Raw genomic sequence first — 26,302 nt, forward strand, 5'->3', positions numbered from 1 at the left:
CACGAATGTGAATGAATATGAAAAGGGACTGTGTCATGTGTCATTCCTCTAAAATATATTTATTTATACCGCGCTCTTTCCATCTCGCTATGTGGCTGATTTTGAAAAATGGATAATAAAATGGGGAAATGTCAGATTGTATTTCTAAATGTCATCGAAGAAAATGCATGATTTTAAACATTTAATCTGAAAAACACATTCTCTCCATGTAACAATCCAGTTTATTTATATACACACAACTAGAATAATTGCTTTTAACATGTGAACATTATGTGTAGAGAATATACAACCTAAAAGACCAGAAGCAGCTCATCACATCAGGAGAAACATCCAGCAGCGTTGAGAATTAATCTGATCTATTTTCCCGACAGTGGAAGGCTATATTTGGGGATATAATAATAAGCATTTGGTTTAAAAATCAATAAGCAATCCTTCATTCAGATGTTGGCTAAACTTCTAGAGAGTCACTCTGAATACAACTATGCAACTCTGTCTGTATGGAGCAGGATGGCAGATTGGTTCAAGCTGTTCGGGATTTGGGAGATTCATCGTTCACAAATATCGACCAAATATTACATTGTCTGAAGGTATAGTGGGAGTGTCGTTCATTGAATTTCAAGGGACACATTGTCGCTCTGAATGAACTGATTTCTAACTTTGAATCAAATTGTCAAAAACCTTTGAGGCTACCTGGGGTCTTTAAATATGTTTGGACAATAGAAAAAGAAGAAAAAAAGAAAGAAAAGAAAAGAACCCCCCCCCCCCCAACACACAGACGCAGTCCAGCTAAATAAGCACCATTGTTGCAGGAGTCTGGCACCAAGAAAACTTAATATAGCCTACTTCAGTTCCAGAAGTTATTAAAGAATGCGTTAATATGTGCTGCCGCCAGGATTAACCCTGTGTAAGTCACATCATCAGTAAGTCACGGGACGCAGCAGCCAGCCGCAGATAAACGCGGCGGCGCGTGAGGAGGAAAAAAAAGGTGGAACAAAGTTGGCACCTTCCCCAGAATCGCTCCGCTTTCGCGTTCACTGAAGTTTCATCCGCAGGTTAAAACTTCCCGATTGCGTTTCGGAAGACGGGCGTAAAGATGCGCCTTACCTGTTGGCCCCTCAATGCCGTCGGCGTAGATCTGAACAGTCAAAATCAGCAGAAAGGCGCAGGTGTTCATGGTGTCGATTTAGTCCACTTTAAAATGTGCTGAAGAAATCATTTCGTTTCACTCCCGTGACGTCCCGGACGCTCGAGTCGTGGAGCTGAGCCCCATCTGCGACCTCGGTTCTCACGGAGAGGAGTTTCAGAGACACGCAGGGAGACCGGGCACCGCGAGTTCTGCAAACTGACGTCAGGGTAAACAGTTCAGGGGAGAGATTTCTTTTCTTGTGACCGTTTTCCTTCCCAGCCTCCACTTCTTTATACAACTATACAAAGTATGAGCCGGGCGCCTCCAAGCGGCCGGAACCAGCAACTACACGGTGGTATTCAGACGTCGGCCAAGCAGAGAGTGTGTGCGTGTGTGTGTGTGTGAGTGTGTGCGTGTATGTGTGTGTGTGAGTGTGTGTACGTGTTGTTATACTCTTCTATCTTTGTGGAGACCATGAGCAGTTGGAGAATGGAGAATGGAGACCAGTGTGTGTGTGTGTGTGTGTGTGTGTGTGTGTGTGTGTGTGTGTGTGTGTGTGTGTGTGTGTGAGTGAGTGTTGTTATACTCTTGTATATTTGTGAAGACCATGAGCAGTTGGAGAATGGAGAATGGAGACCAGTGTGTGTGTGTGTGTGTGTGTGTGTGAGTGAGTGTTGTTATACTCTTGTATCTTTGTGAAGACCATGAGCAGTTGGAGAATGGAGAATGGAGACCAGTGTGTGTGTGTGTGTGTGTGTGTGTGTGTGTGTGTGTGTGTGTGTGTGTGTGTGTGTGTGTGTGTGTGTGTGTGTGCGTGTGAGTGAGTGTTGTTATACTCTTGTATATTTGTGAAGACCATGAGCAGTTGGAGAATGGAGAATGGAGACCTGTGTGTGTGTGTGTGTGTGTGTGTGTGTGTGTGTGTGTGTGTGTGTGTGTGTGTGTGTGTGTGTGTGTGTGTGTGTGTGTGTGTGTGTACCTGTGGAGACAGCGACAAGGTGTTGATTTCATCCAGTTTGGCTTAATTTGAGATATTTCTTAACATAGCCCAGAAACTAGGACCCGTCAACATGCACCCAGCAGCCCAGGGTACAGGATGACCAGTCTGACAGCAACAGGTTAGGTTGAGGAAATACTCATTATTTAGAGCGCCATATGTAGTTTGGCACTTCTGTGTAATGACAAAGTCATTCTCACGTTTAAACATCATATCAGCAATGTGAAGTTTAATTAATCCAGCTATGCATAATAAAGAGTTTTTGTCATGTTAGCTGCATTTTCACCGTTGAGGTTAGCCATGTGTTATATTAAAACAGGACAGTCGGGTAAACATTGCCTTCACACCTCATGACAGATGCAAAGCATATTTCTCCATACATTAGACAGTATGTCATGTTGTGCGCATTGAATTTGCATTTGATGAGGTGACACTTTTCCTCTCACGGCTGGCCATGTTTGTTGGAGAATACATGACAGAAATCACTCCTGGCCTTTATATTCAGTGTTGTGTAAATATAGCAAGCCACGATGACTTTGACGTGTACAAATATTTCCCTGGCATGTCGTAACCCTTTATAACATGTTTAAAAGCATTAGTCTGGTATTAGATTATATAAGTTGGTGGACACCGGTCCAATGCTGCATGTTGCCCTGCGGTATATCATTACAGCATCACACAGCCTCGGAGATTCACCTTTGGAATAGTTGCCGGTGCTGATGCTGCAGTCACTGCTCTGCGTGAACCAAGCTGGTGTCACAACATGGCCGGGCTGGCACATTTAGCGGCGGAGTCAAGAATCCCAATTGAATCAAGACAACATTAAGCCGGCTATTCATCATTCATTTTGTTGTCTTGTGCAAACATTAAAGCAGTGGATTTAATTACAGGGGGCCAACAGACGCATCTAAAATGTTTCCAACACGAGAGCACACCTCTAATGTCGTTAGCCCCGAATGAAAGATGAACGATGGAATACTCAGTAAGTTACTTAATTTAACCAAAGGAGCACAACGTATGTCAAGTTAACACCTGTAATTACACCTGCTTGAAGCACGGCTGACATTTTGTGCCGAGTAGCAATTTATTTAAACTCGAGAGTATTTTGGCCTGAATCCATTCAAATGCATGGTAATTTAGTTTGTAGTCAAATCAACAGGATGTTGCAAAACAGGGTTTGAATCCAACAACAGGACAGACGTCAACATGATGCTGACAGCTGCACTACGATAAAAAGTCATTTTAATCGAGTATTTCAACAGCTGCCAATCAATGACCGCTTCCAAACAACTGCATCTGCACAGGCAGAATTCATAATAACATATGATTAGTTCTGAGGTACGTTGCCAAAGGCTGGCTATCAAACCATCACTGTCTATCGCTCAGCCTTTGCATGCAGCGTGGCGCTTAAAAACTAAATGAACAGTGAATCACAGGACAGCTGTTGGAATACCCGTTGACCGCTTTTATGAATGGAATCAAAGAAAAAGGGATTCACATCAGGGGATGGCTGATCCTGTGAGAAAGATGAGGAGTGTGGTGTGATATGCGAGTCAGTGGAAGAATAAACAAAACAAATCCATCTGCATGTCCAATATATTGGCTTCCTGCAGTGAGCACTCTTCCTATTTGTACTGTCACAGTCAGTCAACACCAGTGTTTCTTATCATTCTTATCAAGAAGCTGCTTCTGTTAAAATATCAAACATAAAGGTTTTTATTTTAAATAAGATCATTATGTTACGAGGTCATTTTAGACCATTTGTGTCTTATTTCGTCTCACTCTCATGTGCAATTAATAGAAACGGGAAAGTAAAATAAGATGATGTATTTGCAGCACGTGTTAGTAAAAACCCTGCAAACATTCTATTCAATTCAATTCACAAGTGTAACTCACAAAATGTTTAATTACAAATATCATTGTAAATTTGTTATAAAAGTATGAGGAAAACATTTTCACAAAGACCTGAAAAAGTTGCAAATTGCTGTTATCACTAAATATCATAAATAGAACGAAATATTATATTTACAGACATCTGAGAGGCGTCTTGAAAATGTATTTTTTTTAATCTTAACTAAGTTTATAAATACAAACACAAAGTACTGTTCCTAAAACTATATTCAGTACACAAAGGAAGTTGTTTTTTAGGACCTCAAGTAACCATTATTTTCATTATCAATTGAAATATCAGAAAATAGTTCAAACAAGGTCGGTTGCAATTTCCCAGATCCTAAAGTAACAGCTTCATATTACAAAATACTGCAAATTCGGTTTGACCAACAGTCCCAAACCCAAAGGTAAGATGAATAACCGAGAAAATATTCACATTTGAGAAGCTCACCCAAGTGAACTTTTGGGACTATTTCATAGAAAATGACTTCAGTTATCAAAATTGTTGACATTGAATTTCCTGTTGGTTGACTGATGAATTGACTCATCACTTCAGCTCTGCTGTGTGTTGAGTAACATATTAGAAACGCATGAATAAAAAGCACTTTAAAAAATAATGTGAGAACAAACCTGCGCCTGTAACACCACTGCAGTAACCACGCGCAGTATTTACTATACAGGCATACAAGGGGAGAAACAGTACAGTAACGTCTTCAGGTCCCAGACACAAGCCCTTACTTAGTCCAGCATCCCTTTGAGATGCTTTCTCTGCCTAACTTACTTTTATGTTTCTTTGACGCCTTTCTTCCTAAAACCACCCTGTCAATAACATACAAGCCCTCCGTCTCCTCTACGTCCTCACTTCTCAGGCGAGGGTCTTCTCGATACTTAACGGTCCTCCGTCCGAGCTCTTTGTGGATGTCTAAGGTGTCCTCTCCCTCCTCGCCCTCCTGGACCAGCCTGCGAAGCTTCTCCTGGTTCCCCGGCTCACTGAACTCGTGCTCCCTCCTCAGCGGGGCATCATGGCCGTCCCTGTCCCTCCTGCCAGCTCTGATATGGTGACGCTGGACAGTGGAGGCAGAGAAATGGGTGAAGAGCTGAGGGTTGATGAGGAGCTGAGCGTAAGCGGCAGCAGATAAACCGGTAACCGAGAGCGGCTGGGGGGTCGGCCTTGTTTTGACCGGGGGCAGCAAGTGGTGGGTCTGGCTGTTTGATGGGTTGTGACGTTGAGGCCGGAGGTGTTTCGAGGACAGAGTTTTGTAGGAGGTGCTTTCGTCACAACCCTGTCTCCTCCGCTCCTCCAAAATATCTTCCGACACTAAGGAAAAACAGGATATTTGTCAATGTAATTCACTGGTGTACCACTGTGTGTACCACGCGGTGACTTTAGCAGCTTTCTCACCATAAACGTTGGTATGGATTTTGTTCTCTTCATCGTGACTGCGCTTCAGGTCCAGAGCTCGCTTCACTGAGTCTAAAAGGCCAAACATCTTACACAGGGAATTAAGTATGTCGGCATCTGACAACAGAAAGAAATCATCATAAGTCAGCTACAACGTTTAGTATGACTGTCCACAGCACTTAGAAAACAGTTTTTGGAAAGAATCAATGGCAATAAACTTCCCTCTCAAACCAGAATTAGCTGGTGGAGTCTTTTATTAAAAATCATTATAAAATCTCATTTACTTCTTCTTCTTTTTTTTACTTGACTGACATTTTACTAAATTTATAGCAATTCTTTTCACAGTCCAGTGGTTAGCCCTCACCTTTCTCCTGCAGGCTGGCTTTCTCACTGCGAACCTCCACTCCTTTAAGAGTGGCTAATAATTCAGTCTGGAGACTAGACAGGACCTCCCCCATCAGACCCGAGTCTGCCACACCCCTCCACAGGCTCAGTACTCCATCTAGGGAAGGTCAATTAGGTGGGACATTATTATGATATGTGGTGAACTCTTTATATAATGATGTCTACTGCCACACAGACAAAGAGAGAAGGTGGTTTTTCAGAGGTGATTTGTGTATGCGAGCTGTGTGAAAGAGAGATTACACAATGGGCAGAAAAGGCAAAGCAAACGAAATAGGACATGTAGGATTAATGAGATGGAGTGTCGGGGTTGGAGAAACAAATAAAAAAGATAAAACAAGATAAAATAAATGGGAAGGGGGCAACATTTGAGAGGATGTTAAAGAGGAGATGTAGCAATATGGTTTTAGAAAGAGGTGAGGAAGGAGGACAGGGCAAAAACTGAAGCGAATAGAAGTTGAGTGATAAAATGTCAGAGGTGCTCGATATCTTATCTTGAAAGAAATGCTTCCACTTTCAAGTCAACTTAAATGTCTGTTAAGATAAATTCAATATGCCCGCGAAAAATATTCAGAATCCCATTTACAGCTATCTGAAGCTAAATTCATGTATTTCTCCATCTCGGGAATGTACACTAATAGAAAGAAACGCATTTCTGGAGATAGAGGAGAGTAGTTTTAGGCTGAGTACATTTCCTAAGAGTTGTCAATTTGTTTTAAGCCCTGTGACAAGCAAGTGAGGCGCTGCAATTTGCCATCCACACGAAACCTTACTTGAGGCTATTTTACCTCCTGGAGTCCAGCTGGAACAATGCCTAATCAGGTCACCTTTAGAAGCCTTTAAATCAAAGCTAAGGTCTCTGCAAGAAAAAAACGCACTGAAAAATGTCAGATGGCATCGAGGGTAATATAAAGGGATGTGACTCTCTGCTTTTTAGTGGTAAGCAACTTTTTAAGGTCAGCTGCAGGAATGGCAGAACATCCCACAGCTGCAGATTCAGAGGTTTCATCGGCTCAATGCATCAGAGGTGTCAAGCAGCAGTGGCTGCAAGAGACACAAGGGACTGACTGACTGATGTTAATATTCACAGTTGTCATTGTTTTGCTACACATTTCCTTCAATTATTCTTCATGCAATTGTGGTTGAAATGTGAATCTTTTATCAATCAGGATTGTTGCAAATGGCCTCTGGAGGACTGAAGGTCAGTGGACTGAACCTGTGTGTCCTCCAATAATACAGGTGAGTCTAATAAACGTTCCAGATTTACCTCCAGGACATTGCCCTTGCTCCGCTGACAAAGAGCTTAATACCAGAAGTAAATGCAACTTCATTGAGTTTACCGTGGAGGTTATAACATGACGTCCACGTGCCAGTACAAAGCTGCAGTATACCACTAGAAGGCTTTTAAACCCAACATATTCCCACTACGCACTTGCAGGCCAGTAGGAAAGTATCACATATTACATGATGAATACTAAATAATACCGTCTTCATACGTAATGTCCCAAAGAAATTCTGCCTTAATAGTTGATGTACTGTATTTGTCAGCCAAACCATTTCTGATATTTCGTTTTTCTCCACAAGTGCTCTTCCTCATCGTGTTCAGGCTGTGTAACAAGCACCCCATGTCCTTTCTTATCCTTACCTGGTGTGTCACCCGTCTTTCTCTTTGCACCATGTCCATTGGCTGTTGTGGAATTGGCTTCCCGGGCTGGACACGGGCTCCACTCTGCTGATGCACTGAACTTTTTCTCCAAAGGCTCCTCTACCTCTGCTGCATCATGCACGGCCGCTCCTGAAAGTACTACAAAACAGGAAACACTGTAAATAGAGAGCATAAACATAACCATTGAACATGAGTAGGCAGAGGGAAGACTGCCAAGTAAAACCAACTGTTTTTCCCTCCACTGTGGTTGCTCAGTAAGGAAACCGGTATCTAACTGCTCTTAATGTTTAGCTCATTTACTAATTCCTTATTGAGCTCCAACAGCATGTGTCAGATATTACTATATTTGTTTCATTGCTGAGGATAAATCATAACCGGGTGGCTTAAAAGTGTTTGTTTGCATCATATCAATCTTAAAATGGAAAGAAAAACAGCAGTCCAAGCATATGTGGGAGAAAAGAAAATAGTCAAACTGTAAAATGCCAACTAAAATCTACCTGTCGGGGGAGGCACCCGTCCTCCGAGAAGGTCAAGAGCCAGACATGACAGGCTTGGCTGCACTGAAGTCCCCGGAGGAAGCCGCATGCTGTTGATCAGCACATCAAATTTAGTGCTGCGGCAGGTGTTGCTGCACACGGTGTCATGTTGGTAGAAATCTATCTGGCCGGAGTCCATCATTTTCCTGCGAGGGGAAGAAGCAGGTTAAAAGAACATCAGAGTATCCAACAGAAGTGGGTATTGAATTTGTTAAACAATCCCAATGGCTTTCCAGAGGTTTGTTTGACACAAAGCCCATTGATGGGACCTCTGGAGGAATAGAGATCACAAGGGCAGATATTGGCTATTGAGTTGGTATATTGACTCACAGTAACACCAAGAACAAGTGCAAACACGATAAAAGAGTGAGAAGTCTCACCTCAGCAGCTTGCTTGTGTGTTATTGATCCCGCTATCATAATAATGCTCCTTACAGACTACCTCTGGAATGGCAAACCCCAGCACAGACACAAGTGCAAATTATATGAATGAGATGCGTTGTTGACGTCATTGGATTGAGGCACTTCAAGTCTGACACTTTAACCCCAATGTAACAACGTTTTTAAAGGTCATGCAGATTTACAGTGAGCATCAGTCCGCAGCTCGGAGGAGCAGGACAGACAGAAAAATTGTGTATTTTTGTTTTAATTTCAAAAGTCTACCTGAGCATTACCCCTCCCAGTCTGATGGCCCTTTTCCAGTCCTTCAGAGTGGCTTTCCCTGCCAGATGTACAAACTGCTTGGGACTGATGAGCTGGTCATTGAACTGTAAGAGAAGAAGAACACAGTGTGTGTTTATAAAAGCTGTTATAAGTATGCAGAGAGGAGAATACAACAGATATAGCAGAGAACAATCTGAAGATGATCATGTCTGGTTAGGTGACGAAGGTTCTACTATGTCAACTTACTTTGACACATCTGACGTTGATCCCAGGGCACACAAACTTCTTAAATAGTAGAACCGCTCTGCTGTCTCCACAAGTGATGGGGTAGCCATACTCAATCTCCTCTCCTTCTGCTTTACTGTCTTTTAATAATCACAAGCCCAAAAAACCACAGTGTTGTACACTCAACAGCAAAGCATAAGGTCAAAGTATAATTCAATATTCTGTCTCAGCATTCACAGGAATACACTTCCTGTCGTAGTTTTATGTCAGCAGTGAAGGGGAATGTCTCGGAGTCACGTACCATGATGCGTCTCTATGGCCAAAACCGTTGTGCCAGTGTCAGCAATGGCATCATTTATCCTGCAGAGGGCGACAACATTTGCACATTCAACGTAATAAGGATTTCATGCAAGTTGAGAGTTGAATATTTCAGATGTTAAAAACAAAATATGTGAATAGATACTGCATATTGAACCTTTTTGAAATGTAAATGCTCCCCGTCATATTCTTTCAATCAAGCCTTCATTAAACTGAAGATGAGCAGCATTGATTTCGAAATATGTAATGTAATGTAAATGCAAATATGTCTATATATTTATGCACATATGTTTATATGTTTTAATGTGCATCTCTGTTGTGTCTCAAAGCAAAACATCGAACTGGCCCTTTAATGACATCAGTCGTGATGTTACCCGTGCAGGATGGGCTGCAGGTGCAGGATGACTTGAGTATTTTGGTTGATGCCACTGGAGTCCCCTTCCTCCTCCTCCTTCACCGTCATGACATCCCCTGAAGACACGGTGACCTCAGCAGCCGCCATCACCACTCCCCACAGAGCTGCACGCAGAGAGGGCCGAGCACGCATGTTAACATCCAGATCACACACACACACACACACACACACAAACACAGGCATGCAGTGAGGCTGGTTAATGCACACACCAAGTCAATGGAAGCCTCCCCAACAGTCTTTTCTGGCATGCTACTGTCATGAATGAATCCCTACTGGGCTAACAATGGCATAATCCTCGATTGAACAGGCCTTGCTTCCTATATCTTGCTGTTGAGAATGCACATTAATATCCTAGAATGATGGGACAAAGGCTTATACAGCTTTAACTAAAACCTTGTATGCTACCAATAAAAGACCTGTTGAGCAAATATAATCTGCAGGAGTATTGTTAACAAGTCATATAAAGCAATCATTAAATCCAAGTTATTTCTTTGTGTCTGCTGTCATAATGTTAAGTAGGCTATATAGTTAATCTGACACCATTTCTGAAAAAGGTTATTTCAATTATGAAGTGAGGTCCTTAATAACTGGTGTTGAGAAATAAACTCATTTTAGGTCAAGATGTTATTAAAGTGTCCACTATGGTCAGATAAATTGAACAAAATAAATGTATTCCAAACCCGGTAAATAAAGAACAATACCTCATAAACTGTTAGAGCATTAATTCCAGAATGATTCTGCTCATAATACACAGGCAGCAGCTGAGGCGACCACATCCACATAGCACAGAGAGAAATGGAGGAGAGCAAACTGTGTGTTAGGTTAATCCCATGCTAAAGAAACTAAACAAACAACCTTCCCATGCACGGAGGAGCACATTGATCAACACATTCCACCCTGTATCAAGTGGCCCTTGTGGGATCAACTCCTACACCGACAGTTGCGTGCCTCGCTCACCCTCCTTCGCCCACTCAAGCTGACGTCCGTCGGCGCAGCAGCACGCACACCCACCCCGGTCAACGAGGGTACGACGGCGCGCGCTCCTTGTCCCCAGAGAGTGGGCACAAACAACTTAAACACTCTGTAACACACTGCTCGCCACTTTCAAATATATTGTCATAGTTGTACTTGCCGTTTTTTACAGCAGGGGTTAGTTCATCCTCTCGCTCGTCAGAGAGCCCCCAGGAGCATGCGCCGTGCTGCCTCGTTACACTTCCTGCAGTGAGCAGCGTTTGCCTGAGAAGCATCTGTCCCGCTGTCACGAGAAGCGGTTAGCTCGCACGCGATGTGTAAATCCGTCAAACTGGCTCGTGTGTGCGAGCGCGCGACGCGGCTCGGCTTGAGCTCTGGGGCCGCATATGCCGGAAGATCCCAATTAAGCTTCAGAAACATTTTTAACCCAAAAGGAAGTGGTTATAATAAAAACATTTTTTAAAAAGTTTTAATTAATTATCAGATCCCTCTTGTTGGGGTTTTAGACTCAACAGCACGTGTTCCAGTTGCCACTTGTGGTGGTTGTAATGTTGTTGGTTTTGTCACGCAATAAAAGCCGTTCAAAACAGTTGAAAATAGTGTTGTGTTTTTGTTGTTGCCTGTATTTCACCAGCAGGTGGCAGGCTTTGCACTTGCAATTGTATTAAAGTGATAGGTGTCTTCAAACGTCACACGATATTTACACGGTTTGATATCGTATTGGCTTTTGAACGCATTAGTTCATGTCTTTTTGAAATAGCCGTAAACAAAATAGACAATAAATACATGTCTATGGAAATAGCTTTTACAGACAAACGTGGCGATCTGAGATCCTGGTTCAGTGTTGCCATATTAGCAAACGCGAGTAAATCATTAGTGTCACTGCAGAACGACTGGTCTCAGATCAGCCCACAACTTGAAATCGGCCCACCCCTATTTGGGAATGGAATGCTTGTGATTCTCTGATTGACACTCACGGAGAACCAATGGGAGGTCGAGCTCACGTCTCGTGGCCAATAGTAAATACCCAGTACTTCGTCCCATAACTTTTTACTGCGGCCAGCAGCTCGAGCCATCGAGGCTCGCACCTTACTTTTTCCACGCAGCGCTTTGGAAAATCATGCTTTCAAAGTCCGAAAACATCCGAGATGCTGTGAAGTCTCTTTTTGCCGTTTTCTGGATCACTTTCAGCGTCTGTTCCGGAGGTGTGGACGGCCAGGAGGGTGAGAAAAAAAAGCCTCTTTTTTTTAAGTTGACGCTTCTGATAAGATAAGATGTGACGCGAGGTTTTTATTTCAAACATCTTGTCAGTGTTTTTTTTTCTCTTCCTGAATATCGGTAGTTATTACTGTGTCTAACGCACACTACTCCTGGTTACGAAGAGCCGGTAACAGATGCACAGCTAGTTTACTTGAACCCAAAGGTGTGTTGTGTCATAACGAGTTTAAAAAGTGTGACACGAGCCTCATCAACCTTCTCATCCTGCATAACGACACGTTGACCACCAGCAACTGGGATGCTCACTGGGACCACCATCACGGGCTTTAATGCACAACGTCAACGGTGTCTTGTCGTTTCTGCTGTCATTTCTGCGTGTATGCAGTATGATAACCGTACTATATTATATTTGTTTAGGACAGTGATTCAAAATGAAGTAGGCGCAGAGGTCAAGTGATGTCACGTGAGCATTCTTTACATACTCTCTTCCCTTGTGCATGTTTACCTGCTGATCCCAGCCAGCGGCTCACCTTTCCCACACACAGACAAATAGAAAAGCAGAGCACTGCCCTGCAGACTGTGACTGGGACACTCAGCTACACCGCAACTCCTTTTATTTGTTGTTGTGGATTCGTGTCTGTATCTTGGGCTTTGGTCTCCTCACACCGGATGGTGATGAAGTCCAGGGTCAATTACTTATTCTGAATCACTTTTCTGGCAAAGAGCTCTGGCGGGGGCCCCGGGTATGGGGTAAACAGTTCAGTTAAATGGTGTTGTAGCATTCTTGTTCAGTTGTGATTGACACACGAGACAGGATAAGGCAATGCGGTGACAGGTAGCACAGGTGAACATCCCGTCTGCCAGTGTGGACCTGTAAAGACCTGCCAGCAAAGCCTCAGGTGGGAAAACAATGCTGCGCGGCTGCTTTAGGTATGACTGTCTGCTATCCTGCCACCCGGTTTCACTGCAGTCGTCTGTAATCCACCTTCTAAATGTTCTAAACTGGTCAGAACAAGCCAAGCACATACACCCCCCCCCCCCCCCACCCCCCCCCCCCCCCCCCCCCCCCACCCCATATGAAACTAGAAACAGATTGTCCTGGAGACAGACTCTAGGTGGAAGGGTTCAGTGAGCAGGGGGAGATTACCGGCCACTCAAAACTTCATGGCTCTGTGGCCTCTGTGGCCTCCCACCGGAAGGCGACAGATCCATGCTCCGTTGCCCGCGGTTACAGTGCGTCGCTGTGGCATTTTCCAGGGAAGTCCTCCGGGGACTTGAGGAGGGGCAATAACATCCAAAGGTTTATGGTGTGAGGAGCCGAGGAGCTGTCGGGAGGGCGAAGGGTTGGTGTGATGCAGGATGTGTGTGACACGGGGTGAGTGGAAGGTTATCCTCCGGTTTCCCCTCAACACTTCTCCAGGAGCCTTATAAGGAAGATAAGGAGAGGGATGGTGCGTAGGCTTGGATGGACCCTGGTGCCTTTTTCATGTTTTGACCATTCTTGGAACACGTCATTACTTGACTTTTTTTGGAGGGGGGGGGGGGTTGAGCCTGCCGCCCCCCACAGCACTTATCTCTGTATGACCACTGTGGGACTTGACTTCTTGTCTGTGACACACGGGGATGATATAGGATCTAAATATTTGTGTTTTTCCGTTCCCGTTAATGTGTTAGTCACATCAAGGGTCAGAGGATGTTTATGAATCAACAGTCAAATAAATAAATAAAAGACCTTTTTAATCTATTTTCTTGCCTTTTTCTGTCAAGAACAGCATCTCTTTAAATAAAGTTTAAAACGTTCTGTATTCATTCTTAAAAGAGTATCTTTTGTAATAAATCCAGTGTACAGGTCACGGTGTGTGAGTGTGTGGAGCTTGAGTGCTTCCCTCACAGACAGTTGTGTCATCTCACTGTTATGATCAGAAGAGTATAAACATGCCCTGGTGTGCTGTGCATGTTCAGAGGAGACTGATTGCTCATCTGTCTGGAAATGGTGTGTTAACAAAGCCCTTAATATTTTGTGTATTTATTGAGAGGATTAATGAGGAAACTGTCTGCGGTTGTGGGTTCTTACTCGGCTTATAACTAACTCTTTGCTTGAAACGTGTTTTTAGAAGTGAAACGTATTAGTTAACAGGACTTATATTACACTGTAGAGCTGAAGCATTAGGACGATTAATACATTAGTTGATGAACAGATGATCAATAGGCTAAACTCTTGGTAATCGGTTAATTATTTTAAGTCACGCTAGTAACGATTGAAGACAATCCCCATAATTCACTTCTTCTGTGAATATTTGCTGGTTTCTTTAGTCTTCTATAAAATACAAGTTAATACCTTCTGGGTTTTGAATTGTTGGTCAGATTTAACAAGTTATGTCAATTTGAATAACCAAATGATTGACTGAGAAAACAAGATGAATTCCTAATAATAATTAAAATATTAAAATAAGCATTACATGCAGCCCTTGTACACTGTAAGAACGGATTTCTGTTGTCAAAACAAAAGTCTATTACATTAGTATGTATTATTAGTAGTAGTAGTAGCAATAACGTTAACATTTCAAAAAGAGAAAATGGTTGAATCCTCACAAAGACAACATTTTTGACACCAAACATGAAGAATGACTCTTTACTTCAGTTCCTGTTTGCCATTTCTTAAAGAGCCTCTTCATAAGCAATTCATCTCATTTTGGAATGAACTGTCCATAAACATGTCCTAATTGGATCTACCTCGTGAACTGACGTATTTTTCCCCATCACAGACTCCCTGTCGTACTTGTATCATTTCAGGAAATGGCTGTGGACATTCGTCGCTGGGCACGGAGTCCGGCACATTGGCCTCTCAGAACTATCCGGGCACCTACCCCAGTAACAGCTGGTGCAAGTGGAGGCTTCGAGTGCCGGAGGGGCGAACGCTGCGGCTGCTTTTTGGGGATTTTGACATTGAGAGTAGTCCAGACTGCAGGAATGGCTCTCTTGTGATCGCAGACAAGAGCGGAGAACCCACTCTGGGTAAGCTTGAGGTTTTTTGTTTTTTTTAAACATCTCTCAGGTGTGATCACGGAGACATCACAGAAGTGCTCTCTGGTCAGATGCAGATTCCTTTTTGCGATGCCAGCTGATAGACTATTAATGTTCCATGTCATTGCTGACGCCATGGTTAGGAGGCCTTGCTTTGACACATTGACAGAACCCCAATTTTGCAACAGACACGTGCACGTTCCCCAACCGGGTGTATCAAGTCGTCTCCTGACGGCATAATAAATGAACAAGACACCAAAATGATGGAGATAGAAATATTCTGCGAGGCTGCCTTTTTACTATCGGATTCCTCAGAACCTGGCTGACGAGTGTGAGGTTGTTTCCTCTGCTGGGGAGGTGTTCTTACACACCATCATACATATACAGTCGTCGGTACGACAGGAAAACACCAGTGGAGTGAGACCGACTTAAATCATCTACAACTCTTGATCAATGCCGATAAGGGTCTGACGATGTATTTCACTCTTCAATAATGTCACTTGCTGTTTCTGCAGGCGTCTGTATGCACCGTGGTGCCCGAAAACAACTTTTATTTGTGTGTTTTGTGCTTTTTAAAATTGTAGTTTGTGGGTCTGCGTGTCCACAGGTCCAGTGTGTGGGAAGCTTGATGCATCACAGAAGAATGTGACACTAAGAAGCAATGAAGTGACCGTAACGTTCAAGTCGGGCCCACACCGATCTGGCCGAGGGTTCCTACTGTCTTACGCCACAGATCAGTATCCAGGTAACATATCTGTCACTGGTCATACATGGTCATCATAAGTATATGCATGTTGTTTATCGCAGCCTGTAGTTCAGTCATCACGGCTGTGTTGTAGCTCAGCTTCACAAATGCCTGATTTATAGTTGAGTGCAATTTCTTAATTTTGCTCATTTGCAAGTTCACACTGGTGTACTTCTAACACCACAGTGTGTGTGTGTGTGTGTGTGTGTGTGTGTGTGGTTGCGAGTCTGAGTCACTTCTTATTGGCATTCATCCTCCATCGCTATCTTTTTGCTCTGGCGTGTTTGCTCAGAAAGCAGGAGTAAGACTCCTTCTCTCTCCGGCTGAATGGAGGGAGGCCTCAGGCTTCATCCATCGCTTGGAGTGGCTGGAGCTCCCCCCCCCCCCAACCCCCCCCGCCTTCTCCTCCTTTTCCCTTGGCCCGTTAACCACTGCGAGCCCACTGCCATCCCGTGTTTGTTGGAACCTTGTTGATTGAGCAGTTATTAAATCTCCACACGTTGACTCTCTCTGCCACTGTAACGTGCTCACATACACGTTTCTGGATTGTTCGGATTAAATCACAAAATGATACAATGGTTGCGGTTCTCCCTGCGTACCATTTTAATAACCATGTGGCCTTGTTTGGTCGGAATGCTAGTCTATACTTAGAGATAATTTCCCCTTTTCTCCAGATGAAGTAATCCGTACTGAACAGTATGTATCACAGTTTCCTATTTTTTTTTACCGAGTTGTTTATGAAACCCGTCAGTGTCTGGAGCCCATGTCCAGACATACAAACCACTGTCTGTTAGTTGTGATCACACGAGGACCGTTCACTGTACTCGTGAACTGTGACAAAGGGCTCAGTCACATCAACAGCGATGACCGCTTGTCCCCTAATGCAGCACATGGAGAGCATGCTCGACCATCTCACATCGGTGTGTGTGCCCGGTTCAGAGAATAGGGGGGGGGGGGGGTTATGTAAGCCTGAGCTACTGGGTCCTGCACTATACTATTCAAGTCCACCAATACATATTCAAGAAGGTTTGAAGTAGTTCTCCGGAGTGTTTGTTTAAATGTCCGTCTGTTTTGTTGTTCTAGAGCTCATATCTTGTTTACAACGAGGATCTCATTCGAGCTCGCAGCTTTTGAGGTGAGTGGTTGACCTCTACACTTCCCATAATAGATTCTCTCTTCTGTGTTTCTCAAAGTGTATTTCCGCTGTTTCTCAGTGTGTACTGCCCCGCTGGTTGCAAGAATGTCACGGGGGATGTTTGGGGAAACTCTGAACAGGGTTACAGAGATGTAAGTAAACCGCATTTTAAATTTTTTTTAAATGTAAACTTCGTTTGTAATTGTTTGTACACCTTCTGGCGTCTTTGGATAATAATGCAGCGCATATGGTGTACAGTGCGGAGCTACGGCACCAAGCACGTAAATAAGCCACGCTTTTGACTTGATGTCTGAAAGCCTTCTTCCGTGTGTCTCCTCTGTTACAGACCTCAGTCCTGTGCAAGTCTGCAGTCCACGCTGGAGCCGCAGCCGATCGTCTGGGAGGTCGCGTCACTGTGAACCGTTGGAGAAGTCTCACACTTTATGAATCCACCTTTGCCAATGGAATCCTTTCTAAAATGTGTGTCTGCTGTTCTTGTACTGTTGAATTGACAGATCACATTAACGTGATTGTGGCTGTCGTTGAGCAATTGAATGAATTCATATTTTGATTTCATGTCAACGCACTGACCTTTTTTTAACGGTCCTCTTTTGACAGGGGATCATTATCTGAAAAGAAGCTGCTCTTCAGACAAGGTACGAGTGTTAACAATTCAAAGGCCACACCCACTGTTTTTACATGTTTTAACCCATTTACTACAAGCAGAACATTATTTACATTCCTGTTGTTCATTTCTCATGGTTGTATTTTAGAATTTTATAAAAGGGATTTTTGCCACCTTCCTGACGTCTATAAGCTTCTACTTATTTCACTATGATGTAGAAAATGATTTTTTTGTTTAATGCAATTCATTGCAAGCTCTGCAGTAAAGTGTACATGGTCTGTAGTCAAGTGGCTCATGTAACTGTCTATAACAACAGTATGTTTGGCCCCCAAACAGACTGCAACAACATCCTGAGGGTTTCTGGTTTGAATGCCTCATCTTTGTGGGATAAAGACAGCCCGTTCTGGTCCTCCGGAAACATGGATTCTAGCCACGAGTTCTTGCCCTGGGCTTCAGACGTTAATGATCTGAACCCGTGGGTGGAGCTGGGGCTGAGTGATAGAAGCACTATCACAGGTAAAAATGTTGAAAAAAGAATATGTGTCTGCAAAATATTTCTATTTAAAAACATTTAATACACTTTAATGTCGCTGTGCAAAGGATAAGTCTTCTGTATTGTTTTTTTACTGCCAACAAATTTCATGAAAAGACCTAATCCAACCGTGTGTGTGTGTGTGTGTGTGTGTGCGCGTGTGTGTCCTCTATTAAAACATCAGTGAGTTGCACTAATTAAGATAAACATGGCGACACTAATTCATTATTAGTGAATCCCACATACACCTTCTTGCTGCGTCTTGCCAACAATACCCGTTAGCACACCAAATGTGTGTTAATCCCCTGAAAATATTCCCCAACCAATGCAGTATTTATTGCTGTTTGACTGACGTTTGCTGGAAATAGTTGACCTGGTTTTAAAGATTCAGTTCTTCAGTAGGAACTTCTGGTGTCAAAAAGTAATGAGAGATGATTCAACACATTTGGTATTTTTGTCCAATTTATTGACAATTAGAAAACTGTATCATCAGACTTATCCTTTTTATGTTTATCTTGGGTGAAATAGTTCAAAGTGTATCAGTTTTTTTTTTTGTTATGTCCGCAGTGTCTTACTTACTATTTACTTGTTGCAGGAATAATAACAACGGGATCAAACGACCACTACATAGAATCCTTCAGTCTTTTTTTTAGCAAAGACAGAAAAACTTGGAAGCTTTACAAAGGCGCTCTCAGCAAAGAAAAAAAGGTAAGCCTTGTGCCATATTCACTGAGGTTCACCTGAGCACCAGAGCTCACATGGCCACTGAGTCTATGCTGCTGTTCTCTGTGAATAAGTAACCTGGTTGCTATGGTTCCCAGGTGTTCCATGCCTATACTGACGGACACCTCAGAGTCCTCAACAGCTTTTTCCCCCCTGTGGCGGCTCGGTTTGTACGCCTACAGCCACTGAGCTGGCATGGCCGGGCTTCAGCTCAGGTGCAAGTCCTGGGCTGCCCTGTTGCCAAGGTCACGCCAAGGTCACGCTCAGCCGCTGGTGGGTATTGCCACTACTTCTCCGGGATGGACTTAAAATGTTGACACGGTCTGTCTAGCAGTGAGTTTGTGGCTTTACTCCTGACGTTACGATGTTCTGTCCTGCTTGTCCAACAGAATCTCCAACCATCAAAGTCAACATGGGGACCCCACGGCCCAGCCCCACCCCGACTCCCACAGACAGCCCAGTGTTAGTGGAGACGAGACTGAGTGTGTACTTGTATCACTCTAATTTCACAGTCTATTTCAGGGCGAATTCATGTCAGATCAGTCAAAAATAATGTGTATATATTCTTCTTTTGCGCTCAACGTTGCTTCCACTTGGACAACCGTTTACTGACTCAGAAACTTGTGTTCCTGTAGGCTTCAGTCAGCCAGTGATGGTGGCAGTGGGAGTGGTCCTGGGGCTGATGATGTGTGGTAGCTGTTTGTTGGCGGGAGTCTGGTGGAAGAGAAGGTACTGTATTTTAAAACTATTTCACTTTTATTTATTTTGCACACACTCTAACTGAAATAGATTCATAAGTCATGGAATTTATCAAATGTTTTTTTTTTTTTAATGCAGCATTACTTTAGGTGAGATACTGAGGTTGATGATGATTTTCAGTATTGATTCATCTGCTTAATGTTTTTTTCAATTCATTATAACTATAAAAGTAGTTTGGCTTGAAAAATAACTGAAACGCTTAAACAATTATTGAAATAAATTGTCAATTTATCTGTCGTCTGATCAACTGACTAACCGCTTCAGCGTTAATGGGGGTGATGCTCCAGGAGTCCCAGCACACTGTATTGAACTGAAATTATAAATTAGTATTGAGTACGTGCGCGACTTTGATTCTTTGTGTTCATCTCCTTTTCCACGTAGGAAAAAAGAGTCGCAAATGAAGTACTCTTTACCCACAAGTAAGTCAAGTGCTCTTTGATCATTTTCCAGTATTTTTCAATCGTTTGGTAAAATGCCTGACGATGTGTTTTGGTGTGTCAAGTAGGTTGTCAGAGTTTCCAGGCAAAGAGTCTCTCGTGCCCACAATCGGAGCTCATCTCTTACCCTCTGGAGCGCAATGTCCACGATGCTCTACCTAGTCCTCCTCTGAATGGTGAGAACTCATAGGAACGTGTTTTTACTGCTGCGCCGCCTCCGCATTACAACTGTTGTGTCTTTTTTTTTTTTTTTTTGCCGGTCTTTGTCCGCTCCGAGTTGACCCAAGTGATCTCAAGTGGTGCGCTCGGCCTTCCCTCCTCCGTCCTTCCTGCTCTGACCGTCTCTGGCTTCAGTGGTCAGTTCGAGGAGCTCACGCCTGGCCTGACAGGCACACACAGGCTCTCTCCACGGGCTGTCCATTCTTTCCCCCGGCTCAGCCCATCACCCAGACACAGTATAAGCATTCCTTTCTTTGGTCCATGGAGCCTCTCTGAAAGAGACCCTTTAATTGGAGCTTGATAAAGGGCGCTCAGCTTACACCCCTCCCCACCATCACCACCAGTCCCCCTCTCTGACTCCCCCATCCCCTCCCCCAGCAAGGGGGCCCTTCACTGAGAGGTCCAGTGATAAACAGGACAGCGGGTCAAAGCAAAGACAATCAAAGTCCTTCTAATTAAAATAGCTCTAGCTCTCAGGCTCCCTGGTGGCTGGGCTCTTCAGTGAGGTCGAGGCCTCCCACACCACAGCCTCTTCTGCTGTGGAGGGTCTGGTGGAATAGAAAGTGCTCCACTGTCGGCACCCATCGGTGTGATTGGAGGGGAGACGTTGTTGGTGGCCAACTATCTCATGCAGAGGCTCAACATTGGCCTAGTATGAGACTGCTTTTAGGTTGAGGAGAAGCATTTCCCCAGAACCTGCCGATGGAAACAAGAGATTTATCCTAAAAGAGTTCTGGTTTAGTTTGGAAGTCACAAATTGTGCAATTGTGCAAAACCTCAGGCGACACTTGCTATTTGAGGTTCATGCCTAATATTAACCATCTCACAAGGGTTTGTGTGACACAGATGAGGTTTTCATACCCACTTAATACATTCAAATAATATAAGAGTATTTGAGTATTAGTCATAGAAGGCCTGATATCTCCTTCCCGTATTGGCTGACCCGATACGCTTTTAGTAAGAGTCTTGAAGATAGCGAGCTAAAGTTAAGCGATAACATGCCTGTTTGAAATGTGCGTCGAGGTTCATGCCCTTGGGAAGGCCGACGCTGTGAAAAACCTTCCTGCAATCAAGGTTCACTTGCTTATTAGTTATCCCAAGGCTCGAGAATAGCCAAGTAGTTGAACCTCGACTTGTATCACAGTATTTCAAAAGAGACTTCAAGGTAATCGAATGTTTTTGGTGATGGTGTTTTAAATCAAACCTGAAGAAATGTATTTTAGTCAGGTGTTCCTTATTTACAGGGATATACAACATACGTGTAACAAGTTGCATGATAAAACACTTCAATGCACCATAAATTTATTACAAAAAAGTGATCCCTACAAGAAAACAAATAAATAAAGACAAAGAGATTGGATAAGCAGCCACTTCCTGTTGTTACACATTTGGTTTCTTGGAAAGAGTTTGATGAGAAGATTGATAGCAGTCTGTTATATAAACTGTACGAGGCTGCAGCAGCCAGCCGGGCTGTGGCCAAACGTAATTATATCCAAACTCCTCCAAAGGTCTCCAATTAACACACGACTTGTTTGTTTCATCCCTACAAAACCTGAAGAGTAGAAACTCCTCTTGGTCACCCGGTTTTGTGCCCGACTATTTCTTGCCTGGGACCAGCAACTTCCTGGTGTCTCCACTGGTTTTCTGGCAGCTGCTCAGTGCTGACGGTAGCTACAGAAATGAGCCATTGGCTAAATATTCAACTGTAGCTAGTTTGGTTTGATGGTGCTTGTAGCTGATACCCATGCCAATGTCTGTAGCATCTTAAACTAATAGAAATGCAATCTAATCTATCTATTTATTTCTCCTTCCAGACTATGCAGCGCCTGACCTTGCGGCCATTGGACAGAAGGTTGGCTCAACATTCAGACCCTCCTCAGATGAGGGCTACACCACCCCCTTCGCCTTCAACCATTATGACACTCCTGGCAACCTGCCAGAGTACGCCGAGCCTCTTCCCCCTGAGCCTGAGTATGCCACCCCATTCAGCGAGCAGCCCCCTGAGTCCACCCTACAGACTTTGACGGGCCTCGTTCACGGCAAAACGCACGGCCCTCCGGTACCAGCAGCGACCGCTGGAGCCAGAACGTCCAGCCACGCTCAGTACGACTGCCCCTCACACAGGATGCTGTCCAATGGCTACTGCACTCCTGCCCTACATGCCAACGGCCCGAGGCCGATCAGTGTGGTCTATGCAGAGCCCAAGTCATGTGACTCTTTACTACAGAAGCACACATATGAGGAGCCTTTGTGAACAGCTAGCTCAGACATGGAGAAAAAAAAGACTCCTGAGCTCAAATGTGTGCTGGGACAACCTCAAGTGGACAGAAGACATTTAGCTGGACAGTGTTGTCCAGACAGCTGCACTTCCAGTGAGTGATGTACCCAAAGGGGATTAGTCGCTTCGACCATGACGCGTACACGAGGGTACACAACTCAGCTGTGCACAATGATCTGAGAGCCATATGCACACAAATGTTTGCACGAAGAAAATGCAGGTTCAGTTGCCCCTCAGTGACACTGTTTATTAAAATGTTTAATCACAAGCTGCACTTTCAGAAAATACATAATGCACATGTATGCAGTGTATCCAGGTTAATGCAAAGAAAAAAGTGGATTAAATAAGTTACATGTCCTCACAAAACATTGTATTCACAATGTATATTTTAACATGTTTTGTTAAAGCAAAAAAATATATAAATGGTACACTGTAACAAAGTTGTTCAGATTGTTGCTATGACGTTGTATAACCACTAGGTGGCTCTCTTGGGCTTTAAACAGTAATCTATTGTATAATTACTGTCTGCTGGCTCTCACTCAGATAGTTGTCATCCATTTATAACATTCATAGTAACAAATAAACATTGTTTTTACATAAATTATTGTATTTTAGTATAACACAGAAAGGCACAACAGGCAAGGAGGAGTCATGATTATGATTTGAGCAAGACACAAAACCTCCTCATTAAAAAAAAACCAATATGGCCTTATTCGTTAAACTTTTGCCACAGCAACATAATTTCACTTAACTCTTTTAAGTTAAGATTTTCAACAGATTACCACAGATTCAATTAAACTGGAATGTCATTGCTGTTGTGGAGAGGAACTTTTCCCTATTACAAGGTTTTTTATATTATAACGATCAGGTGACAGTGGTCGTCCACCATTAGATCTGAAAATGTTACTAAAAGACCCATAACGTTTAAATTGTAATAAAACTTTCTACAACCTTTGTGGTGTCACAATTAGTGATGACCTCACTGACCTCTTCACTTGATAATAAGGCACAATAAAACAACTGCATTAGGAAAAATACTTTACAAGTGTGATCGCAGCAGAAAGGTGTTTTTTTTTTTTTAGTCGAGCCTGTAGCGGTGATGATTTGCAAAAACAGGCAGCTGGACACATTACACATATAATTAGTATACAAGTATAAACTACTATTGAGCTAGAAATAGTGCTGTAGCAACGACTTAGCAAATTACAAAAAATTAAAGTTACTGTAAGGAACAGAATACTGATGTATTTATATGACCCATATATACACACAAGTAAGCAAGACCATCAGTGAGATATAGTTATTCTTAATGCCAGCAGAAACACTGGGTCGAAATCAGATGAAATCATGCGGCTCAGACCACAACGGGGCCTCCGACGTAACAAAGCAGCCCTTTCGTGATCCTCGCCGCTCCGCTCGGACTCCACGCTGCTGGAGGCCCGGGCCGTATCGAGGAAGGGAGGACACAAGAACCAGGACTGAGTGGGGCAGACCCCAGTCAAATGAGGTGTTCTGAAGGGGCTCTTGTACTCGGAAAAACACTTTTGTCCACACGGGCCGCCAAAAATCAACATGAAATTAAAGTAAATACAAGTTGCATCATTTCAACATTTGCGTTTTAAAATCCTATTGACTCTGGTGTTTTGAGCTTGAATTCACTCCCCACTGTTGTCGTGGGCACTCTTGTTTGTGCTTAACTCTTTCCTCTGCCCATCCTCCCCCTCCCCCCCGTCCCTCCCCTCGGACGAGTAGTGCATCAGAGTCTGGTGCCGGTTCCTGGACGGCGCGTCCTTAAAGCGGAGGCCACAGTCTTCACAAGCATACAGAAGCCCCTCTCTGTTGCCGCCGGGGTTTGCTCCCTCTGACTGAGGTTTGCTCTCGCGAGCGGCGGTCGACGCAGGAGGCTCTCCGGACTTCGGGGCCGTGTGCGAGTCGCTTCCTGAACTGTGAGGTGTAATTAGCCCAACGTTGGGTAGGGGGAAAGTCCTGGGACGCCCAGGTGGACAGCTGCGTCCGGCCGCTCCCCGATGCGCATCCTCAGCTCCGGCTTCTCTGGCATGTTCGGGGGCCAGTCCGTGGACTGTGCGGTAGTGGAAGCGGATCCCGGAGCGGTTGGAGAAGCTTTTCTCACAAAAGCTGCAGATGAAGGGCCTCTCTCCCGTGTGGATGCGCATATGAATCTTAAGCGCCCCTGACTGGGTGAAGCATTTCCCACACTGGCTACAGCAGTAGGGCTTCTCTCCTGTGTGGGTCCTCTGGTGGGCCCGGACCCCGGCCAGATGGGGGAACCCCCTGCCACAAAATCCACAGGAATATGGCCTTTCACCGGTGTGAATCCGCCTGTGGATCTTCAGAGCCCCCGACTGGCTAAAACTCTTCCCGCAGTCGGAGCAGGTGTAGGGCCGGGCACCGGTGTGCACGTTGAGGTGGATGCGGAGGTTGCTGTGCGAGTTGAAGGCCCTGCCGCACTCCGTGCAGAGGAAGCCGGGTGGTTTCTGGGCGTGCTCAGAGCGCTGGTGCTGCAGCAACTGGGACGGTCTGGAAAACGTTGCAGAGCAGTGCATGCAGGGATGAAGAGACAACATGGCCGAAGCCGCCCTGCCTCTTTCCACCTGTTGCTGAGTGTGTGTTTGTCTGTGCTGGTGGTGGCAGACCTGAGTGCAGGTCGGAAAGGAGCCCTGGCAGGGCAAGCAGGGAAAGGGGCCAGAGAACTGTGGGGCATGAGAGCGGCCCAGCTGAGGGCAGGGTAAACAAGAGGCTATGGGACAGTGGTGGTGATGAAAAGGATGATGGCCGTGGTTGTGAGAAAACAGGGAGTCTGCGCCCTCCTGGTTGCTCAGTATCTGGGTGCAGGTCTGTAGGCTGCGATGGCAACACAAGCAGGGAAACATGGAGAGGTGGGAGAAAGGGCCCGAGGACGCCCTGGAAGGAGGCATCTGATCTGCAGGCCCCCTGTCGCCATCCTCCCTCTGCGTCCGACTGGACGCCCTGGTCTCCAGCTCGGATGTGGTGCTGCTTGGCTCCGCGGTGTCTGGTAAGCACATGTTGAGGCTCATTGACGCAGTACTGCTTAGGTCTTTGGGGTGGCATAACGCAGCCGAGTAAGGGGGCGCGGGCAAAGAATGCCTCGGTTTTAAAGTCTCAAAGGAAGGCTGAGAAATGGCGGAAGGGCAGCCGGGGCAGGCGCAGGCATTATGCACATCTAGACATGAAATAAATATGTATTACAATTAAATCAATGCAAGAAAGTGATTGAGCCAACTTTTGATTTCTGAGCTCCTAACCTCCTCTCTTGTCTCTGGCCTCTCCCTTCCTCTGGGATGGCCCGGGCTGGAGCTGTCGCCCGGGCTCTGCCTCCGACTTGTCCCGGCCGGCTCGCAGTTGTTGCAGAGGTTCAAATGAAGCCCCTTTGAACCGCAGCGCCTCGACGCCTCCGCCGGCCACGCCCCACGCGGCGTTCAGCACATCTGGCTGATCCTGCAAGGCGTTTCCAGATGTGATGAGGTCACCAATGAACTGGTGCACCTCCATCCAGGAGCACTGAGCCCGCTGCAAAAACAAACAACAACAAGGCACAGTTGCAGTCCAGGTTTGTGTGCGCGGACGATCAGGACTTTAGCCATCGGTTCCTCCCGATGTGAAATAACGAGGTCGCTACTTACAACGTCGCTCCTCTCTTTGTCCATGAGTGTAACCGGACGCTGGTGTCGTCGAGTTCAACCCTTCGGACTCTGGGGGTCAAAACAATGACAGCAACAACAACAAAATGCACGTTCTTTATCACATCTCCACTGCAGCCCACTCCCGTTCACCTCGCAGATGGAGTACTTCCGGGTCATTTAGTCATGTGACACGTTGTGGTCTTTTTATTTTTTACATTTAAAAAAAAAAAAACTAGATATTTACTACGAGACATAAAAACGAAACATACACACATATCAATGTATAATATATATATATATATATATATATATTAATGATATGTATATTATAAGT

At 44.6% G+C, this 26,302-nt stretch overlaps 4 protein-coding genes across 10 annotated transcripts in view; 1 reads left to right on the forward strand and 3 right to left on the reverse strand.

The window, feature by feature from the left end:
* ptprub (protein tyrosine phosphatase receptor type Ub) overlaps positions 1-1,306 on the reverse strand; it is a 134,050-nt gene extending 132,744 nt beyond the window's left edge. For all 3 annotated transcript variants that reach the window (XM_034553345.1, XM_034553346.1, XM_034553347.1), the window contains exon 1: positions 1,105-1,306. In XM_034553345.1, coding sequence (XP_034409236.1) covers positions 1,105-1,174 — 70 coding nt within the window. In that variant the 5' untranslated portion in view covers positions 1,175-1,306. The remainder of the gene's footprint in view (positions 1-1,104) is intronic.
* A 2,509-nt stretch (positions 1,307-3,815) lies between these two features.
* LOC117745315 (glucocorticoid modulatory element-binding protein 1-like) lies at positions 3,816-10,916 on the reverse strand. Of its 4 annotated transcripts, XM_034553557.1 has the most exons (11): positions 10,597-10,765; positions 10,341-10,400; positions 9,599-9,743; positions 9,208-9,266; positions 8,928-9,046; positions 8,682-8,785; positions 7,981-8,165; positions 7,463-7,621; positions 5,780-5,917; positions 5,416-5,532; positions 3,816-5,331 (listed from the first exon to the last, which is right to left on the reverse strand). In XM_034553557.1, the coding sequence occupies exons 3-11, from the start codon at positions 9,724-9,726 to the stop codon at positions 4,748-4,750; spliced, it is 1,593 nt and encodes a 530-aa protein (XP_034409448.1). In that variant the 5' UTR covers positions 9,727-9,743; positions 10,341-10,400; positions 10,597-10,765; the 3' UTR covers positions 3,816-4,747. The 4 variants fall into 4 exon arrangements, with proteins under 4 accessions (XP_034409448.1, XP_034409446.1, XP_034409445.1 ...); XM_034553555.1 differs by lacking the exons at positions 10,341-10,400; positions 10,597-10,765 and adding an exon at positions 10,772-10,916 and having other exon boundaries at positions 7,981-8,069; XM_034553554.1 differs by lacking the exons at positions 10,341-10,400; positions 10,597-10,765 and adding an exon at positions 10,772-10,901.
* Positions 10,917-11,650: 734 nt separating this feature from the next.
* On the forward strand, positions 11,651-23,260 carry si:dkey-34d22.1 (discoidin, CUB and LCCL domain-containing protein 1). Of its 2 annotated transcripts, none has more exons than XM_034553197.1 (15): positions 11,651-11,834; positions 14,623-14,844; positions 15,461-15,598; positions 16,682-16,733; positions 16,813-16,885; positions 17,080-17,213; positions 17,352-17,389; positions 17,695-17,874; positions 18,486-18,598; positions 18,712-18,886; positions 19,003-19,095; positions 19,249-19,342; positions 19,754-19,791; positions 19,875-19,985; positions 21,843-23,260. In XM_034553197.1, exons 1-15 carry the CDS (start codon positions 11,732-11,734, stop codon positions 22,280-22,282), a joined length of 2,004 nt encoding a protein of 667 aa, XP_034409088.1. In that variant the 5' UTR covers positions 11,651-11,731; the 3' UTR covers positions 22,283-23,260. The 2 variants fall into 2 exon arrangements, with proteins under 2 accessions (XP_034409088.1, XP_034409089.1); XM_034553198.1 differs by having other exon boundaries at positions 19,878-19,985.
* si:ch211-79k12.2 (uncharacterized protein LOC568844 homolog) lies at positions 22,533-26,130 on the reverse strand. Its single transcript, XM_034553199.1, has 3 exons — positions 25,969-26,130; positions 25,591-25,855; positions 22,533-25,508 (listed from the first exon to the last, which is right to left on the reverse strand). The coding sequence occupies exons 1-3, from the start codon at positions 25,990-25,992 to the stop codon at positions 23,962-23,964; spliced, it is 1,836 nt and encodes a 611-aa protein (XP_034409090.1). The 5' UTR covers positions 25,993-26,130; the 3' UTR covers positions 22,533-23,961.
* Between the last annotated feature and the right edge of the window lie 172 nt (positions 26,131-26,302).

Source organism: Cyclopterus lumpus, chromosome 16 (genome assembly GCF_009769545.1).
Source record: "Cyclopterus lumpus isolate fCycLum1 chromosome 16, fCycLum1.pri, whole genome shotgun sequence".
NCBI lineage: Eukaryota > Metazoa > Chordata > Actinopteri > Perciformes > Cyclopteridae > Cyclopterus > Cyclopterus lumpus.

Excerpts from the sequence above, each read along its gene's own strand:
- LOC117745315 (XM_034553554.1), bottom strand. The coding sequence starts at position 10,886 with ATGCTTCTCAGGCAAACGCTGCTCACTGCAGGAAGTGTAACGAGGCAG. Across the intron at positions 8,786-8,927 it reads TCAACGTCAGATGTGTCAAA|TTCAATGACCAGCTCATCAG; the intron begins GTAAGTTGACAT and ends CTTCTCTTACAG. Across the intron at positions 7,622-7,980 it reads ACGGGTGCCTCCCCCGACAG|TACTTTCAGGAGCGGCCGTG; the intron begins GTAGATTTTAGT and ends CCTGTTTTGTAG.
- si:ch211-79k12.2 (XM_034553199.1), bottom strand. The coding sequence starts at position 25,992 with ATGGACAAAGAGAGGAGCGACGTT. Across the intron at positions 25,856-25,968 it reads ACAAAGAGAGGAGCGACGTT|CGGGCTCAGTGCTCCTGGAT; the intron begins GTAAGTAGCGAC and ends TTGTTTTTGCAG. Across the intron at positions 25,509-25,590 it reads GGCCAGAGACAAGAGAGGAG|ATGTGCATAATGCCTGCGCC; the intron begins GTTAGGAGCTCA and ends TTTCATGTCTAG.
- si:dkey-34d22.1 (XM_034553197.1), top strand. The coding sequence starts at position 11,732 with ATGCTTTCAAAGTCCGAAAACATCCGAGATGCTGTGAAGTCTCTTTTT. Across the intron at positions 18,599-18,711 it reads CTCTCAGCAAAGAAAAAAAG|GTGTTCCATGCCTATACTGA; the intron begins GTAAGCCTTGTG and ends TATGGTTCCCAG. Across the intron at positions 18,887-19,002 it reads AAGGTCACGCTCAGCCGCTG|AATCTCCAACCATCAAAGTC; the intron begins GTGGGTATTGCC and ends CTTGTCCAACAG.